The following is an 18253-nucleotide window of genomic DNA, read 5'->3' as shown; positions in this document are numbered from 1 at the left end:
TTCTGCTTGAACGAATTTCTATTTCCTTCTTAATTTCTTATTTGTTGTGCAAAAAGATGCTTCTCTGATATTTTCCTTCCATTCTTCATCCATTCATTTTCCTCATCCATTAATTTTCACATTTATTTTTTGCTATCGTCGAATGTGTTACGGTGATTGGTTTTCCGTTTTTTCTCTTCTTTCACTCTCCTGAAACTCCCATAAAGACAAAAATAGTAGATCATTATTTTTTCTAACAAAAATAGTGATAATAATAATTTCGAGTGTTCAAAAGACTTTTCTCTACCACTTCACAGCCTTAGAACATATGTGCTTTGGTTTTTGCTGTCGAGTGAAGAATTAGTGAGTGTTCTGTCTATTTACTTAATGCACCCGGTGCTCGTCAGCATCAGCGGATTTCCAGACAGATCAACTTTCGCATCTTACACGAACGGTAGGTTTATTATTTCACAAAAGTTATTTAAACACCATGTTTTTTTCTTTTGTGTCAGTTATGGTGAGCAAAAGAGCTCTGCAAGGTTAGAAATGGAAGAAATAAGTGAAATATATAATATATATAATATTTTTTATTTGCAAAACAAATAATTGCTCAGAACAACTACATTTTCTAGGGATTTACCAGCTATACAGAAGTATTTTTCATGATAAACGACCCTTTTTTACCTCTTTTAATTTTAGATCGAATCTTTTGACAATCTTGTGGAACGTGAAAAATTTTTATGATATTTTGTACACATACAGGTTGATTATTAATGGGTACTTAAAAATCTGATTAATTAGCGTTTCAGTTCAATTTTTTCCTCTATTCTCTCAAACTATGCATATACAGAGTGTGAATTCCCTTTACTTTTAATTTTTTGACGATTTTGAAGACGCCAACAAAATTATATCTAAATTTTCCATTTAAGCGTTAACCTGTTCCTACGGTCAAGACGATTAGTTTCATTAACATTCAAACAACTAAAAAAATGAATGAATATAATAATAAATACTAACAATTACTGGTGAAAAAGCGTAAAATCATTTTTATTTTTTCTCATTTTTAAAACTGCTCTATTGTCAAATCTTAGTGATTTACAATAATATTTTCAAGCATTGTCTCCAATTTTTTTAGCGTACATGTTTTCTTTTCTCGTAGGTACATTCGACAGTTTTTATCTTTGCATATCTTCTCGGTCGGCTTTCCAATGTAGCCCATAAGTTCTATGTGAGCAGGAAGTGTTCACATACGGGAAATTTTTTATGGGAAAAAATTTCATTTATGGGAAATTCTTGGAAATGTTTGTTTTGTTGCTTCCTGAAAACTTATTACGTTAATTAACTTTAGGTAAACTAACTAAAAGCAAAAGATGGAATCAGATCACTGATCCCAAAGAGCAAATGAAATCTTAAGAATTATCCTATACATCACAGAATTTTTCACTAAAAAGTGCAAATCAAAAAAAAAGTTTGTGAAAAAAATTATGAGATAAATCTGACAATTTTCACTTCAACACAATGTATGTAGTCGTTCAATCGTTACTGTAATAATATGTCCATTCAATTTTGATGCTGCATTGTTATGAACAAGTTCGCTCCATTGTTGTTGTTTTATTGATCGGTCTAACATCGCTTACTGGTTACTAAAAAGTTTTTGGTGTTCCCTTTATGACAATTAACGTAGATTTTGTAAATTATTCTCTAAAATATTTTGCAAAAATGATTGTGGAAGGTATCAATATTAACTCCCAGAAGCCGACTCATCTTTTCATTGAACCTTCCGTTTCTTTATTTTTTAATTATGATAAATTAATTAATTTATTTCGTAATTTCTTCTTCTTAATCTCCTTCGATGATTCCCAACAAAAAAGGTTTCCCGGCTAAATTGGAACGTAAGTCAAAAATTTCAATTTTAAGTCTAGAATTATGTGACACAAAAGCAGAAAAGGGAATTTTCCTCGGAAACTCCCACATTTTTCCTCCCATTCCACCTTGAAAACCCATTTGCTTTAATTCAAATTGATTTGCTGAGTGTTTTTTTTAAATGAAATAAAAATGTTCGTAATGATTTCTCCTTTGCGACTTTCTCCCATACTAGGACTATACTTTCTAAGAAAAATTCCTTATTTTCCTCCGTGACTTTATCTTACTCCTGGAATCATTCTTCTCATTCTGCCTGCTGATTTGAATTAAGCGAAAGCACGATTACTGGTTTACTTCTACGGACTAAGTGTGGATTTGAAAATTTCATAGACATGCCTACAAAGACTTCATGGATCATTTCGGCGCTTAGATTTTGTGCCAACAAAACTTCGGGGTCTTCACCCCCGGGCGCTGCAAATATTTACAATGCCATTCGAGCGCACTTCAACTACGTGCGACGACGTGAGCGAAAACCCCGACGATGCTTTGATCGTTGAAGTCAACGCGGAGAGCACGGAGTTCATTTCGGTTCACTGTGGATGTCTAACGGGATCAACAACTCTACGTTTTGTGATTTTATAGTAGTTTTGAACAGAAAAACGGAAGAACTTATTTTTTACTCTTTTAAAACCTTTCAAAAACCATATAATGTTTTAAAATACCTATTTCGATATATTAAGATACCTATTATTCTTTATTTACCTATTTCGATCACGTTAAGTCTTTAAAATTGGCTAAATTATTGTACTATTGCATTCAATCAATAAATTAAATTTAGAATATTTCCTAGTTTTTAAAACTTTTCTTTGTTTAAAATCTCGAGCGTTCTTAAACTCTGCACAGTTGCGACCTTTCAGTTCTTCACCGCAAAAAATCTATTTCAATTTTTTTCTTTATTTTTTAACCTTATTTTTCCCTGATCACACGAAAAATGATAGGTTTTGTTGTTTTACCCAACTGTTTTCAACTAGCTACCCAAACCGCCAGTAGTAAACACCGTTAGGGCTAATATTTGTCCTCATCCCGTTGAATCTCGCACTGCTGAACTCAAGGTGCGACTTTTGATGGGGGCGTAAACAAATCAAATCAATTTTATGACTGTTACCACATGGCGCGGTTTTCTTTTGAAAAGAATGGGAAAAGGGGAGGAGAGGCTCAATTTTGATAGTTATTCGATAGTTAGAGGGGAAACATATCAAAATTCACGTGGATTTCTTTTAATCATTTATTATTCTAGATTTAGACTACAGCTTTCTTTCCATCTATTATAACATCATTAATAGCTAGAAGAACACAATTGGAAACAGATAACTCTGCCGAGAATTCAAAAATTGGTGAAATTTCCTAATTCTATGATAGCTGCACAAGTAGCTGATTTATATAGTGACTGACAAGTGCATGATTTTTAAATAATCAGTGAATTACTCAAATAAATAGAATTCATTCAAAACTCCAGTTTTAACGTGACTTCTCGGAATGACCGCGGTCCTTTTTAGTTTATCCTGGAACCACTGCGCTATTTGCTGCATTCGGACTAAGGTTTCTTGTATTTTCTTTTTTTTTCAGTAAAAATTTAGATAACAATTAGTCCTTGCAATGCGCAGATTCTGGAGAAAACTTTTTTTTTGTGAGAGAGGTCAGAGTTTGTATGATTTTTCGGATATTCATCTCTCTTTTTTTTGCTCGTTTTCTACAAAACAATCACTCCTACTGAGCAAAACTGGAATAATTCTATTGGAGTGAGACCTGGATTTTCTTCCTCTTTTCTCTTTCACCGTTGAGGTGCATCATAAACCTGATATGCTACAGTCTGTATCTGTTGATTCCCAATTGTTGGATTTCTTTTATTGTCATTGTCGGCAGCTCTGTACATAAATATGTACGTTTGTGTGAACAGTGGCATAATGTTGTCGCGCTTTTCTCACAGTGCTTTCGGAAAACAGATGTATGTAGTTCTGCAAAAATATTACGATGTTATGGATAATTCTAAGATTTCCAGGCGAAGAATCTTCCTATTTATTTGGTTTAAAGTGTTTCTGATTCAAATTTTTGCTATACGTGGGACATATTCATAAAAAATTCCCCTCAGCTATTTTCAAGCTCACTAACGGTTTGACCACAGTTGTTATTTTTTCTGTGCTTCTTTGTTTTTATGCAGGTAGTGCTAACATGAGTTATTTACATTTTTTAAGATAAAAAATTCTATGTCTCTTAAATATAACTTAAAGGATAAAAAACTTTATGACTCACTTTCGAGAAGTAGAAGATTAAAAATAGAAAACTCCATTTTTCTACCTCAAAAAAGTGAGCTTGAAAAATGTCTGAAAATAGTACTGGCTTGTACTTGATCCGTGATTTCAAATTTCAAGACTCATATGTTGGGTGAGGTGAGATCGCTTAGGTATAACTTCTTTATATCTAGGTTTATAATTAGGTATAACTTACTTTTTCGTCGATTAGAATAGTTCAGAAAATAGAAAAAGATTTGGATCCCTCAGAAAACGATATGGATTCCGTGCAAAGGGTCGAGATGATATGTATATCGATACGGAGAGATCAAAAAAGCATGTGAGGACATTTGTCAATCCATAGCAGAAGTTTTCTGAATTTAAAGAACTTCCTCCTTCCGTGAGAATCACTTACTGAGGATACGTCAGGATTTTTCCCTGCTTAGCTGAGTAAATTCTATTTTAATAGCTTTTGGTTAGCTCAAGAATTCATTTTTTCGTCAAAATTCTAAACCGTAATCAACGCAAACCGGACCACCTACGTTATTTTTGATCTTTCCATGTCGATTCGTCCCCTCCGCACAGGCCACCACAGTGAAAAATCCACTTTCAACTTTCTGTAACTCTTAGAACGCTTTTATCTTCTCCTAACTTGAAAATTTTTTCATATATCATTTTTTTTTCCGAGCTTGACATACGTGGGTTATGATGTCATATGGGTATCCTTGTCATTTGACACTAGTTCAATAATAGGAAGGAATGGAATGACGATTTGAATATGTACCTATTCCGGTCCTCTTCTTCCAGGCCAAATAGGGCACTGCTTTTAGTGTCTTATAGCCAGGAATGTCCTTAAATTTAATACTATTCTGTTTATTCAGCGGTTATCTACCTAGCTGTAATTTTTAGGGGGTGTTCTTTTTGAAATACTGGTGCTCCTTGTCAATGTGTAGTGAACCAAAATATGTTAATAATGAATTTCTAATTTTATTTTTTAAAATATTTTTTACATTTTCTTTAGAAGGACCACTCGTAGTCAATGCTGCATGATTTAATCCCATGCCTTATAGATAATTTTTGAAATTATTTCTGCAGGGTTTCTTTTTTTTTCAAATGTTTTAATGAAAGATTTTGAAGGCGTTTTAGTTAGCTTGGAAACATCGATGCATACACATTCGGGTGCATTCTTTTACAAATACAATGAATTTTGATAGATTTTCAAATAAATTACATAAAATTTGGATGTATTCCAATAAAACAGGAAGAAATACTTAGATTTGCGTATTTTCTCCAAATACTATTTTGTAGTAAATGTATTTATTTCTTCAACCAACCAATTTGATTTGATCCTGCAGTTTTTTTTCCAACCGAACAGACACATTCCTCGCCATTTGTTTAAGTTTATAATGTTCTTTTCCGTCTTCTCCGTCTTCTCCCCCTCACTATCCGTTGTGATCGCTGCACAGTCGGTTGTAATCAACGCAAACATTGCGAAACATCGCTTGCGTAAGACGTCGCTGAACCTTGCGCTATTCTGAGAACTGGCGTCGTGGCCTCTATGTACTTCCCGTTAATCCATGAGGTTAACGCACATAATAGGTTGGACGAGGATCAATTCTTGGGGCAAGAAGTTTGTAGAATGGAAATAAACGATCTAAAACCCCTGCCAATCTTGGAAGTTCTCTTGGGATTCGTCAAGATTTTTTCTTTCCTCTTCTTTTCTACCATTTTCGATTAAATACTGTAATTTCTTTACTCTAAAGGGTAAAAAGTAACGTAATGATTCAAATTACTATAATTTCATTACTTTTGAATTGTAATTATTTGATTGAACCTTTGAATTATTTTGCATTGTGAACTGTAGTATATCCAGAATTTCTAAAAAGCGAGAAAATAAAAACTTTTAAAAAGCGAAATGATACTTTCGTGCTAATCTTTTGAGTTATTCAAGAAATCAGAAATTATCGTTTCGTTTGAAAACTCTGTGTCATTCCATTCGTGTTTTCTGAATTATACTTTGATACATGTAGCATATGTTTACCTTTTTATCAAAAATTTACTTTTTGTCCGTTGAACTTTGAAATATTATTGTGGATTAGGTTTTACTCACAATCAAAATTTTTTCTGGCATAATTGAACTAAATTCTCAGAGCCAAGTTCCCGTAAGTAGCTTAATCAGAAAATCTAGTTCTTTTCGATCTTTTCGCACGGAAATGTGTGAGAATTTGAATTCGGTATGTCTTTCTGAAAGTTTCTTTTCTTTGAAAGTGTAATATGCGCGTGAAAACGTATCGGGCAGCGAATACCCTCATTTGCGTGGGACTCACAGCTCCACATACGTCCTGGCCGATCTCAATGTGTAGACTCGAAGTCATTCTTCCAGGAAACAATAGAAGTTTTTGAATTTCCCAATTACATTTGCTTCTCTCAGGAAAACTTTCCATATTCAATTTCATCTGCTTTTTTTTCCTTCTTGGCGTGATTCGGATCTGAGGTGGACGTTTTTTTTTCCTTGGATTTGTCCGAAACGCTACATTTTTTGAGGCGTGATGTGTCGAATGATGCTCTGTTCTCAAACAACTTCCGTCGCATTGCAGAATTGTGTGTATTTGAGAGTCAAATAACACGCCGAAGAGAGGCGGAAGATTAACTGAACCGGCTAGCCAACCTGACTGCCAACGTGTGTCTCACACATAAACACACAACTACGTACCTTACTACCACCACTAATCTGCACACTTTTCGAGCTACCGTATTGTAGCTTTTTTTGCCGGGTATCGAACAATTATCTCATTCATAAATCCACTGATATTGGACGATTTACTCCGCTACAAAAATGCCATTAAAACAATCATCAGAACTATCATCGATAGAAATTTATAAAGGTTTGTGATTTAATATCTCCCCTTAAGAGATGCTGGATCTTCGCATTTCTGCATCTAATTTTTTTAAAAATTGTATTTTTAATTTTTCTTCTAAATTTGAAGGAAATCCATTTCTTTTGGATCCATGTTGATAGTATCCATGGCGTTTGTTCTTTTTTTTTCTTTGAATGTAAATCCTACTCTGCTAAAAAATAGTCAGAGAGATGAGCAAGGTTACAAAACTGATGCACATGTTTGGTTTTTCTCATGGATCAAGGATTTCGTTGCATCTTTCTTTTCTTCTTTTTCGGGGATCAGATATGGTTACGCATCCATAAGAATGTTCCAGTGGAGACTAAGTCTGTTTTTTAGTTCAGGCTATTGTTCACAGGAGAGTTATTTATTCGACGAATAGTCGTAAAATGTGCTCGGGACTTGAAGTGCTTGCACCAAATAAAACGAGATGATAAATGGTTTTTTCTTTTGAAATTTCGTTGAAAATTTGACTTTTCTTCTTCCTTTCATCATCAGTTCTTAAAAAGAGTTTGAAAAATTTACTTTTTTACAATTAAGTGTTGTATCGCAGTCTGCACCTCTTCGCTATGGTTGTTAAGTTCACTTCCCATCTCTTTATCTCCCCCACTCTCCTAAATTCTCTGATGGATCTTCTCTGATGGATCTTCTCTGATGGATTTAGCTATATTTTAGACTGAAACACGTCATAAAATTATTCGAAAAAAATCCTGCTGGTATTATGCTGATTTTTCGTGTTTTATACCACATTATACGCCGTTCTGCTAATCCGGAATAGAATATTTACATATGTACAAGGGACCGCGTCAACATATGAGAGAAATCAGGAGGAAAAAAGGTTGGGAGCATGAAAAATTTCTTCGGTCCGTGCAAACACAGTTCTGTTTACGAAGTTAACCGCAGAGTTCAATTGGGATGACCTCAGAATATTAAGAAAAAAAGATTTAAAAAATTCTGAATTGAACTGGTCTTTACGAGGATGCAAAACTCAGTAGGAAGAAGATTTCTACTTTCCTGATTTTTCTTTTTCTTTTTCTAATTCTACTAGGAATGATGACTTTCTGTATGCAGACGTAGGTGTAGATTTAGTTTCTAAATCTCTACCGCCGAATTCTGGATGTCACATTAGACCTTCGGAGCTTAAAACGCGCAATTTTTGAGTACTTAAGTTCTTTTTCGTTTTTTTTGCATATTTTTTTTAGGAAAAATTGGGTGACGAAAAATGTGTTGGGACCTTCCCTTGCGAATTTCGATTCATTACCCTATTTATTGCAATGCTCCAATTGAGTGCCTGACCCTAGATGTGCTAAGGTCATTTTAACCTTAACTTCGTCAGCAGATCGATGGTATCACAAGTTTTGGGTGGTGCTCCTGAAGAATGGACGGTTTCTGTATTGTTTGAGGTTTTAAAACGGTGAATTGGCACATATAAAATGCAACAAAGGTCCCATAACGAATGCAAGAAAAACGATTTTCTATTTACACTTAAAATAATTAATTGTGGAAGGAAATGAATCGTTAAAGGACTGTACGGTTCCAAATGGTTTTTTCTTTACTGGAAACTTACTTCTTCTCACACCATAAATATTAGCGTAATATATAAAATATTAGCGTGAAAAATTTTCAAAAAAATATAATAAAATATTAGCGTGAAAAATTGTCGCATCCCGACATTTCACCCTCAACCACATACAATCCGGAATGTAGGCTAGTCGAGAAAAATTTCAATGATGTAACATAAACATCGTCGTTGAATAACAACTGAGAGGGAAAGGAACTCTTCTGTTTGCGAATGTCTTAACACCTATACATACACGGCGCCCAACCATACCATCCTCAAATTTCTGTCTGTCGAATTCCAGAAAGTGTGGAATACAAGCGACCTTTGACTTCTTAATATACGGCTAATATACATATGTACGGTCAAGCTGAAAAAAAGGAACGGTAGTGTCGCTATCCTTATATGGAAAAGTCAATAAATTTTCTGGACGAGAACAACTTGCCGCATTCTTCCTTGGATGTTACATAATCAAGCTGCATCTCTCTTTTTGTAGATATTTCATTGGTTTTCCTCTCAATCATTCGTCATTTATTCATTAATTTACTTTTTTATTCATTTATTTATCTGTCCCATTCATATGGTCACTTCGGTTGTGGATTTTCTAACATGTCTTGAAATTTCTTGGAATTTCTCAAGTTTCTTCTCGAAAATTCTCATATTTGGCCTCAAAACACCAGGAGAACGGGAGATTTTTTGCTTCTAAAGATTTGCGATTAGTTCTAGGCAGTACGTATATAGACTTTCTGTTTAGATGCACTTATGAAAAGGTTTTTTTGAGATGTGGAGGAGATCCGATTTAGTGGATAGGAACTTTGTGTAGTTCTTTACTTCTTTCTTACGTAGTTGTGAGGAAATTTTGCTCAAATTGAGTTGATTACTTTTACCAACTGAAGTAGTTACCAAGTTACTTTTTTTTTAGCGTTCTCCTTCAATCCGGTTCAGTGAATAAGCAAACAAATTTTCATTCTAAGGACCTTAATTCGCTATCTGAGAACTCACATCGGAAAATTTCCAGTTCCAAGCGTTCTTATGGAATTGATGCTCTACTCGGTTATCTGCTCGTCTGGAAGATCCATATCTCAATTCTTTGTTTCATGCTCCCCATCGTTTATTATGTTTGCCCTCAAACTAACTATAAGAGATTTTGAATGATTTGATTTAATTGATTGATTGAACTGAACTGATTTAAACTTTCGAAATGAACTTGAACTGATTTAATTGGTAATTTTTATTACACTTTTGACCATCTCCATCATCAGCCAAAAAATTTAAAAGAATTTTTGTTCGATTTATGTCTGTTTTTCTCTCAACTGAGATGTATTATACCACATTTTTTAGCTCTGTCCCTAAAAATTCAAAAAAATTCTGATAGTTTTTATCCATAAAGAGGCGTAGAATTGGAAGTGGTTCGTCTAACCAGTTGGTTGCCCGAGATTTCCCCAGTGCATCATTTTCTTGGAATTCAACTTAAGGTTTAACGAGTTTATGATGCGAATTTGTGATGCACTTACAGATCCAGTAGATTTTCTCCATTTTTCTCTCTTTTATTTTTTTTTCAAAGGCATTATAAGAGTTTTTGTACTCGCTAGTTCTAGCTAGGTTCTGTTGGTACATACAGTATGACGATGCAAAAATGCGAGGCGCGAGGAAATTTTTGTGGAAGCGATCCAACGAACACTTGACGAGGAATCTGTTTCTAGAAATTGTCATAACAATTTCATTTTATTTTTGCTTGTATCTCCCGAATGTTTTTTTGAGTGATCATTTTTAGAGTTTAAATATCGTTTTGTTGGGAAGCGTTTGTGAAGAGCACCCAAATCCTCCTTCCTTTCCACCTAAGGAGATGCTACCGTGTTTTTAATTTCATACGAGTGGTTCACCAGCACGCATTCGCTTTTATTGCAGCCGCAATTACACTTTTTTCCGAAAGTGCAGCGTACCTAATTTCCCTTCCCGACATCTTTGGATTAAATCCATTTCATGGAGTGCTAGGCTGGGAATGGCATTTCTCGAACGAGCTCTGCCCTGCTTCGAACGCAACTCTCTCCAAAGCAGCTGCATTGCGGAAAAAAGAAAACATTTCCGCGAAGAGAAACCACGAAGTGTCCGGCGTGTCTGAATTCCCGACGCTCAGAAAGTGCTCGTTTGGCGTGCACTTTGAAGCCGTTCCCCGTTTCGGCTGCTCCCCGTCCACATCTCCACCCGCGACGACTGCTGCACGTAACGAAGCGAATCCTTTCGCTTCGTCTCGATGTCGGCTTATGTGCGGATTCTGGCGTAACTTGTACTTTACTCTCACATGTACTGGTAAGTTTTAGTCCTCATTGGAGGGTGGTCAAATTCAGTAGCCAATTGCTTGGATTTTTCTCGAAGTTCACGAGTTAAAGTAGGGTTTAAGGGTTTTAAATAATTTTAAGAGGAACATTACAGTTTCAGTGCTTGCATTCATTCGAAGAATGTCACAGAAGTCTAAGTTGCCACGTTTTTTTTTCTTCTTGAAGGGAGAAACTTTGCGAAACGCTTAGGGCGATAGGCGATAGGCGAGGGGAAACTTTTCTTGCGTATTTTTGAAGATATTCTGTGGATTCTGGATCACAATTTATTCTGGATCTATTCTGGATCACAAATTTAGACTCTCGATTTCCATAGACGTCATCTCACAGGATTTTCTTCTCTCGTCGTCGTCAGTTCACTTTTTTTTTCCTTGTGGATCCTTGAAGCATATTTCTAATAGTAATAGTAATAATAGTAATAGTCCTGATCCTAATAGTAATTCTTCAGAAGAAAAGAGTAAATGAATAATAGGACGACTTAGGTATGAACTTAAAAATGAAAGTATTCAGAATGTGAGAAGAAAGAAAGGAAGAAGTTAAAATAAAGGTGAAGAAAGCTGAAGAAGTTGAAGTCTAAGAATTCATTTCGCCTTATTTGGTGCACTTATTCGTATCTATGTACATACGTTTGTTGTACGCATTCCTATGTGCGTAGACAGATGTACGTATGCGTCATTGCAACCCGATACGTTACCTAATTTGGAAGCATCTATAATGGTTCGTCATCACTTACTTACCGGGTGCTCACCTATTCAGGAATAACACATCAGCTTTCAGCTCACATAACTTTTATCTCGCATATTCTTCTTGCTCTATTGCATATTTATTTATTTACTTATTTATTACGCTCAGAGGCATACCCAGAGTAAGAGTCAGGAATGAATACAAATAAACAATAGAAAATCCAGCAACGAGAAAAGAGTAGAATGAGAGAATAAGCAGGGATAAGTCACGCGAACAGTAAGCAAGGGACGTTTAGTAATTTAAATAAGCACATAAACTCGCCAGGGTGGGAATTAAGATATTTCTTGGATTTCAACCACATCCAACGGAGTGGAACTCGTTAGAAACTGAGAAAAAAGAGCGGCGGATTCTCTTAATAACTTATAATCCGACTGGAACGACCTGCTGTGAGAAAAGAACGTTTCAAAAAATTTCTGGAGAAGGACGGAAGTAGTTTATGGTTAGCTTTCGTGGGTGATTGAAACGTTCTCGCAGAATTCAGCGATTTTATTCCTCTTCCTTAGATTTTAACCATGTAGAGTACTTTGTAGAATGTTTTGTCAGGGAATGTAATAAGAGAATTCAACAACTGTGGTGGATTTTCTCTCCATATGCTTCGCCCTTTAGAGAGTGTTGATAATTTGCATAAACTCGTCACACACCGGGCAACTAAAACTGACTCGGGTGCTCAGTGACTGATTTTCGCTTCAACACTACTCGCTTCCGTCTGTTCAGCCATGATGCTGGGAATATGGGGTTAGAAGTGTTTTTTTTTTCGGTTTTTAAAGAAATATTCTTAATATGAAACCCTCAATTTACTTCGTAATATCCATGTTTTTCCGTGACTGCACCGTTCTTGTGTTTTTTTTTCTTGGAAAATTCACTGAAGTATGCGACTCGGACTCCTTTCTACCGATTTTTAAAAATCAGAAAAAAAAACAAAACGGCAATATTATGTCGTCATCTCGCTCGGATGAGAGAGTGTATGTACTGAAATCATCTAAAACACCCGTTTTGTGTCGTGAAATTCGTCTTTGGATTCAGACGGTACTTTTATTTTCAATTCTCGCTTTTTTTTTAGAAAAAAAAGTACTGCAGAAGTGGCCTTCCTTGCCTATACTACATAACCGATTATTTAATTTTTTTCTGATTATCTAATCCATCGCTAGCCGAGCAAATAATTTTAGCCTGGAAAAAATAGAAATAGAAAAATAGAAAAAAATAGAATCATAAATAATAATCAAAAATAATAGTAAATAGAACCCTTAGAGTTCCAAACTTTCACACCACTTAGAACTATATGAATCAAATTTCTATTATTGCTTATTTTTCAGAAACTTTTCTAAAGCAGTGTTTCATGGTAGACACCACCAAAAGAGGATCACAGTTCATAGTTCAGTTCAAATATCCAACTATTGAGGTGTAGGAAATGCATAAAGACCAGTTCTCGCGTTACTTACATAAAGACCTTTGCAAAAAAGCGTGAACAAAGCTTCGCTATTTATGGTTTTATTAGAACTTCTTAGTATTTGGACGCTTACGCTCGTTTGATACAACTCATACTAAATTTTAAAGTTTTCTCCTTTGATATTTCTCTATCGTTGCTACTTTTGGTATTATACCGTCGCATTTATTTGGACCACCAGAAAAAAAAACCAGTGTTTTTTTTATTAAAAGACACCATGAAACTTGATGAAAATAAACCAATATCCGTGATTACAGAAATGCCGTACGATTCTGACACTGCATCCGCGAAAGGAATCCCGAACGGTGCGCTCACCGTTCTCATTATCGCCGCAGTCGCTATAGTTTCTGTCGTCATCACCCTATTCTGTATGCTCGTCAACAACAGAAGGACTCGACGGACACAACAACGTGTACAGGTTCGTCGTCGTCCATAAATGCATCTAGTGGATCTTCTTTTTCGACGCACGAAGCATGTGACCAAATTTCCCGAGGAGAATTTATTGTTGCTCTCAAATATGGCATAAACATCTGCGAGAGACACCGCCTATGGAAAAATTCAACGCACTGCATTATTCACTCCATTTCAATTTGTTTATTACTTTTAAGGAAAAATTTATGTGGTATTAGAGAAATTTGGGAAAGCATCGAAAAGTCGACGCTGCCTACCGTATTTCTCAGCAGCATGCCATCCTGACGTGGCAATGGATGCGATGCGATATGGACTGCGATTAAAAATATCGCATCGCGTCATTTTTTCACTGAATGCTCATCTCTCCTTTCCCTTTTCTGGAAATTAAGTGCGTGTAAGGATGTGATCCATAACAAGTGATAGGACAAGAGACCTCAATTTTTTTCAGTCTCTTTCTCTCAATTTCCACGTGATCCTCATAGAAATACATAGAGACACATGTGATTCATATCACTGTCACTTTTTCACTCCCCTAACACCTCATAAATCCTCCCACATGAACAAAAAAACAAATCATATGTAGTGAATAGTGCAATGTCCTGAATTCTGCCCTTACAATTCGCATATTTGAAATATTTGCATTCTTTCGAACGGAGAATTAATGCTCCAAAAAATCCAATTCATAGATGTGAATTAAATTCGTGTTCGATTGAATATTTCTACTTCATGTTAGAAAAAAATAATTATTTAATGTTGTCCTATAAATGTACAAGTTTTCAAAATAATCCACAGTCTCCGCTCATATGTATACTTCTGCACTTTCTTTTTTTTTTCCATTTCATGACTGCTAGGAGTGAAAATCCGACAACCGTTGGAAAATTGGTTTATGCTAATCACAATTTTATTCCTGGAAAGTTCCTAACAATGGAGATTCTGTGAAGAGATTAGCGACGACTCACTGCTTCAAGAGACGGCAAATGCAGAATTCTATTATAAGTTTTTTTTCTCAGAAATAAACAATACTTAAAATAAACAAAATTTCATTGTTAGATCTTTCTTTTGGATCTCATAACCTCCAAAAATGTTCCATAATACTGCAAAAGTCATACATGCTCAAATTTCTAGGTATTCGTAAAAACTAAATAATTATCTCTAATTGCAATGTTAATTGTTTTGTATTATTTTTAACGTGTTAATTATTAGAAAAATTAATTTAGAAAAAACAAATGGTCATGGTCAAAATTAATATGGTATAGTAAGACCAATAGATGTAACATGGTGGTTTTTAAGTAATGGGACAATTATTAGGAAAATTTTTCTAAAAAAACAAGCAGAATATTTATATTAATTTTGATCAGGAGTAGATAATGGCTTCTGCAATGTTTTCAAAAGAGGTTCATTTAATTGGTTTAGCTTAACCTTCTTGTGATTTTTTAAGCAAAAAAAAACCAGTAAAATTGAGTAGTGGAATCTATTTTATCTATTCACTACCTCCTTATTTCTCCTTCTATTCATTTCCTTGAAATTTGATTGTAAGGACAGAGTTCCACTCTAAAAAGTCGAATAATCCATGCGTAAACTACTGTAAACATGCCTCTGCGTGAAAAATCGGCGCATTCCCCGAATTTGCCTTTTCCTGGTCTCTGATGTTTGGAGTGTGTGTATGTAGTCTGACGGTAACTCGAGTCGTTGGCATCCAAACTCAGTCGTCAAAAAAAAAATTCTCTCGAAAAAAGGGACCATTCGGTGAGAAAATAAGTCTGGTGGCTAGTGAACTTTAGTTTTTTCAGCGATTGACGCTGACTGGTGCAAGAGATTCGTTGTCGTCGAACACATCGTTGCCGACGATTCCCGTTTTTCCACGAATGTCCGAACTGCCGATGTATATCACTCCGTCGCAGTACGATCCAAAATTCGACGCACCGCCGACGTATGAGGAAGCCGTACGTTCCGCCCCGAATAGTCCGGTTTCGCCTACGGTAAGAAATTGAAGTTATGCGACATTTATATCGTATTCTCTGCTAAGAAAACCTTCTACAAGAAGAAAAGAGACTTCTTCATTAAATAATCAAATAATAATGTAATAAATAATAATATAATAAATGATATAATGTGTAATAATATATGCAATAATATAATAATATTCTAATTTAGCAGTTGTCAAAAGTTCTTCTAAAGCTTCAATTCAGAAGTATTTATCCCTCATCTGGAGTGTTACCTCTTTCTGAAGTCGCGCTATTATTTGGTTTGGTTTTCTGACGCAAACTCACTGCAGCACAGGCACTTCGCTTCGGGACCTAGCCGTCGACCGTAGAAACATTTCTGGTGCTAAAACGACAGCCAAACGCATTTTCGCCACTTTATTGATTTCTCAAGAGGGAACTTTTATTGCAACACATTCCCACCTTTTTACTTTTTTCATTCTCAATTCATTCTACACAGAAAATCAATGGGGTTTCCTTAAAGGCATCACCCCACGAATCTGAGGTGGTGCAGATTTCAGGTGGAGTATTCGTATACAGGATGGGAGACTACGGAGAGGGAGGTGATTCCGTCCATTTCTTGCTAATTGCCGTAAAAAACGGCCCGGAAGATGCGGCGCCGCACAAGACTGGCGCGCTCCAATAGAACCTCTTGTACAAAATGGTGCGCCAAAACGAATGAAGCCGTATCTTTCGGGCCGTTTTTTACGGCAATTAGGAAGAAATGGACGGAATCACCCCCCTCTCTGTAGTCTCCCATCCTGTATACGAATACTCCACCTGAAATCTGCACCACCTCAGATTCGTGGTGTGATGCCTTTAAGCCTTTTTTTTTCTTTTTTTTTCCTTTTCCTTCGGCTTTTAACTGTATCTTATTTGGAGAACGTGCAAAATTAACTTCTTCGCTCAAGTTGAACTGGTTTTTGTTGAAAGATAGAGTCCTTTTTTGTTTGGATGACAATAGGTCTAAACAAATATTGACACATTGTTGCGAATAGACATCCGCGTGGCTTCAAACGATGTCCCGTTCAAAGAACCACGAAACATGAGAGCATTGGGGGAAGCCAACGGGATGAGTTTGTCAGCGGGAAATTCGGGAAATGAAATATGTCTTGGAAAGGTCAGATAGTGACAGTTATAGGTCAAATCTGTACTTTTTACTACTTTTTTTAAAAACGTTTTTGGGAGCTTTATCTCCCTGTTCTTGTCCATCTTCTGTTAGCAGCATAGTATCTAATCCTGCCGTCTATGTAGTCAACGATCGCTGCAAAGGTCATTTTTCAAATTTTGGAAGCAATCTTCAGCATGTTTACAAAAATATTGTATAATATATTTTTATGTATGTATTTCATTCTTTTCTGAGCAGTTCCTTTTTTTTCGATTTAAGAATACTGCTAATGCAAGAAAAATTATCCGTAGCTACATAATTATTGGAAATTAATTAAACTTGGTTTGTGGACTGTAGAAAACATAAGAAAAAATACTTTAAAAAAAGACATGCCTTCCTAAATAATAAGGGCTTCCCTGAAAATCTTTTCTTTCTTCCTCAAAATTGTGTAATTTTCTTTTTTTTTAAATTGTTTTTAACCATCGCTTGCTGAGCTGTGCTGCCAAAAATGATGTCCCTCGTCTGTATTCTGTAAATTCTTCAATTTTGAGAAAAAAAAGCATGTCTTTCAAGAAAAGTTGCAAGTTATGTGAGAAATATGGTATATTGTCGTTATCCAGTTGTTAGAATGATTTTTTTTTCTTTGAAGGATGGCACCTCTCCGAGACAACCGCTTTCAACTCAAAACTCACAACGTCAACATCAAACAGCATTGGATAGTCCAGCCAGGTATTGATTTTTTTCATATTCAAACAGCCTTTTTATTTTATGGCCTAAATATTTGTCTCCTACAATGTTTTTTTTTATCAGATGGCCAATTTTAGACTCTATAGGGTCCCATCTCTACTTACAAGTCTACGACTATATGTTTGGGTTAAGGATTGCGGTCCACACACAGCGGGGTGGGGCAGAGTGGCAGCAGAGTTTGTGTCCTGAGGAGAAAATACGGATTTTATACAAATGTGTCACGATATCCTGGGTAACTCCAGGCGCTAAAATCTGCTAATCGCTAAGTTCTATTTGCTAAGTTTAGGTAAGCAAGAAAGAAAGAGGCAATGCTCGCGGACAATCCTGGATTACCCCCTAAGCCCAACTAAGAGCCAACTTGATTTTGCTCTGAGCAGAAAAACCGCTGCAAAAAATACAACCTGCTAGAGTAGTAGTGTTGACATTCAGAAGTGTAAATAATTCTATTGTCATAAGCTGTTACTAGAGAAAAAGAGCTATTTAAGTTGCAAATCCGGAAAATCCAAGATTTTTCATTTCTCCTCTACGCGTCCCCACATCAAGAATTTCATGTCAAGCTACTCTTTTTAGGATTGACGTTCGAGTGGAAATGGCTGAGATCCCCACGACTTCATCGTCGCACTAAGATCAACAGATCTCTACGTCTTACCTCACTCAATCCAAGGATACACATCACCTGTAACAATAGACATATGTACGTACAACCGCAATCATTACCTGAACCTCTTCACTTAGAATTTTCTCGGCAACATCGTTTCATGAAGAACAATCTGACCTAGACCGTGCCCTAATGCTATGTCGTTGTTACTGTGTACATTTGTGCGATCCATCAGTCATTGGGTAATGTGGCTCGGATAACAGCATGAGAATTTTCTCTGGATTTTCTTTTTTTGTCG

At 35.7% G+C, this 18253-nt stretch overlaps 1 protein-coding gene across 3 annotated transcripts; it reads left to right on the top strand.

Moving 5' to 3' along the window:
* Window positions 1-366: 366 nt before the first annotated feature.
* On the top strand, window positions 367-17982 carry RB195_003839 (uncharacterized protein; the record flags this gene model as incomplete). 3 transcript variants are annotated; one of them, XM_064201671.1, is made up of 5 exons in its annotated part: window positions 367-433; window positions 13367-13527; window positions 15311-15499; window positions 17260-17339; window positions 17928-17982. In XM_064201671.1, the coding sequence occupies 5 exons, from the start codon at window positions 367-369 to the stop codon at window positions 17980-17982; spliced, it is 552 nt and encodes a 183-aa protein (XP_064057552.1). The 3 variants fall into 3 exon arrangements, with proteins under 3 accessions (XP_064057552.1, XP_064057553.1, XP_064057554.1); XM_064201673.1 differs by lacking the exon at window positions 367-433 and adding an exon at window positions 6967-7015; XM_064201672.1 differs by lacking the exon at window positions 367-433 and adding an exon at window positions 10850-10895.
* Window positions 17983-18253: the final 271 nt, after the last annotated feature.

The sequence above is a fragment of the Necator americanus genome, chromosome IV (genome assembly GCF_031761385.1).
Source record: "Necator americanus strain Aroian chromosome IV, whole genome shotgun sequence".
Lineage (NCBI taxonomy): Eukaryota > Metazoa > Nematoda > Chromadorea > Rhabditida > Ancylostomatidae > Necator > Necator americanus.
This window is presented reverse-complemented; position numbering and strand designations above follow the sequence as displayed.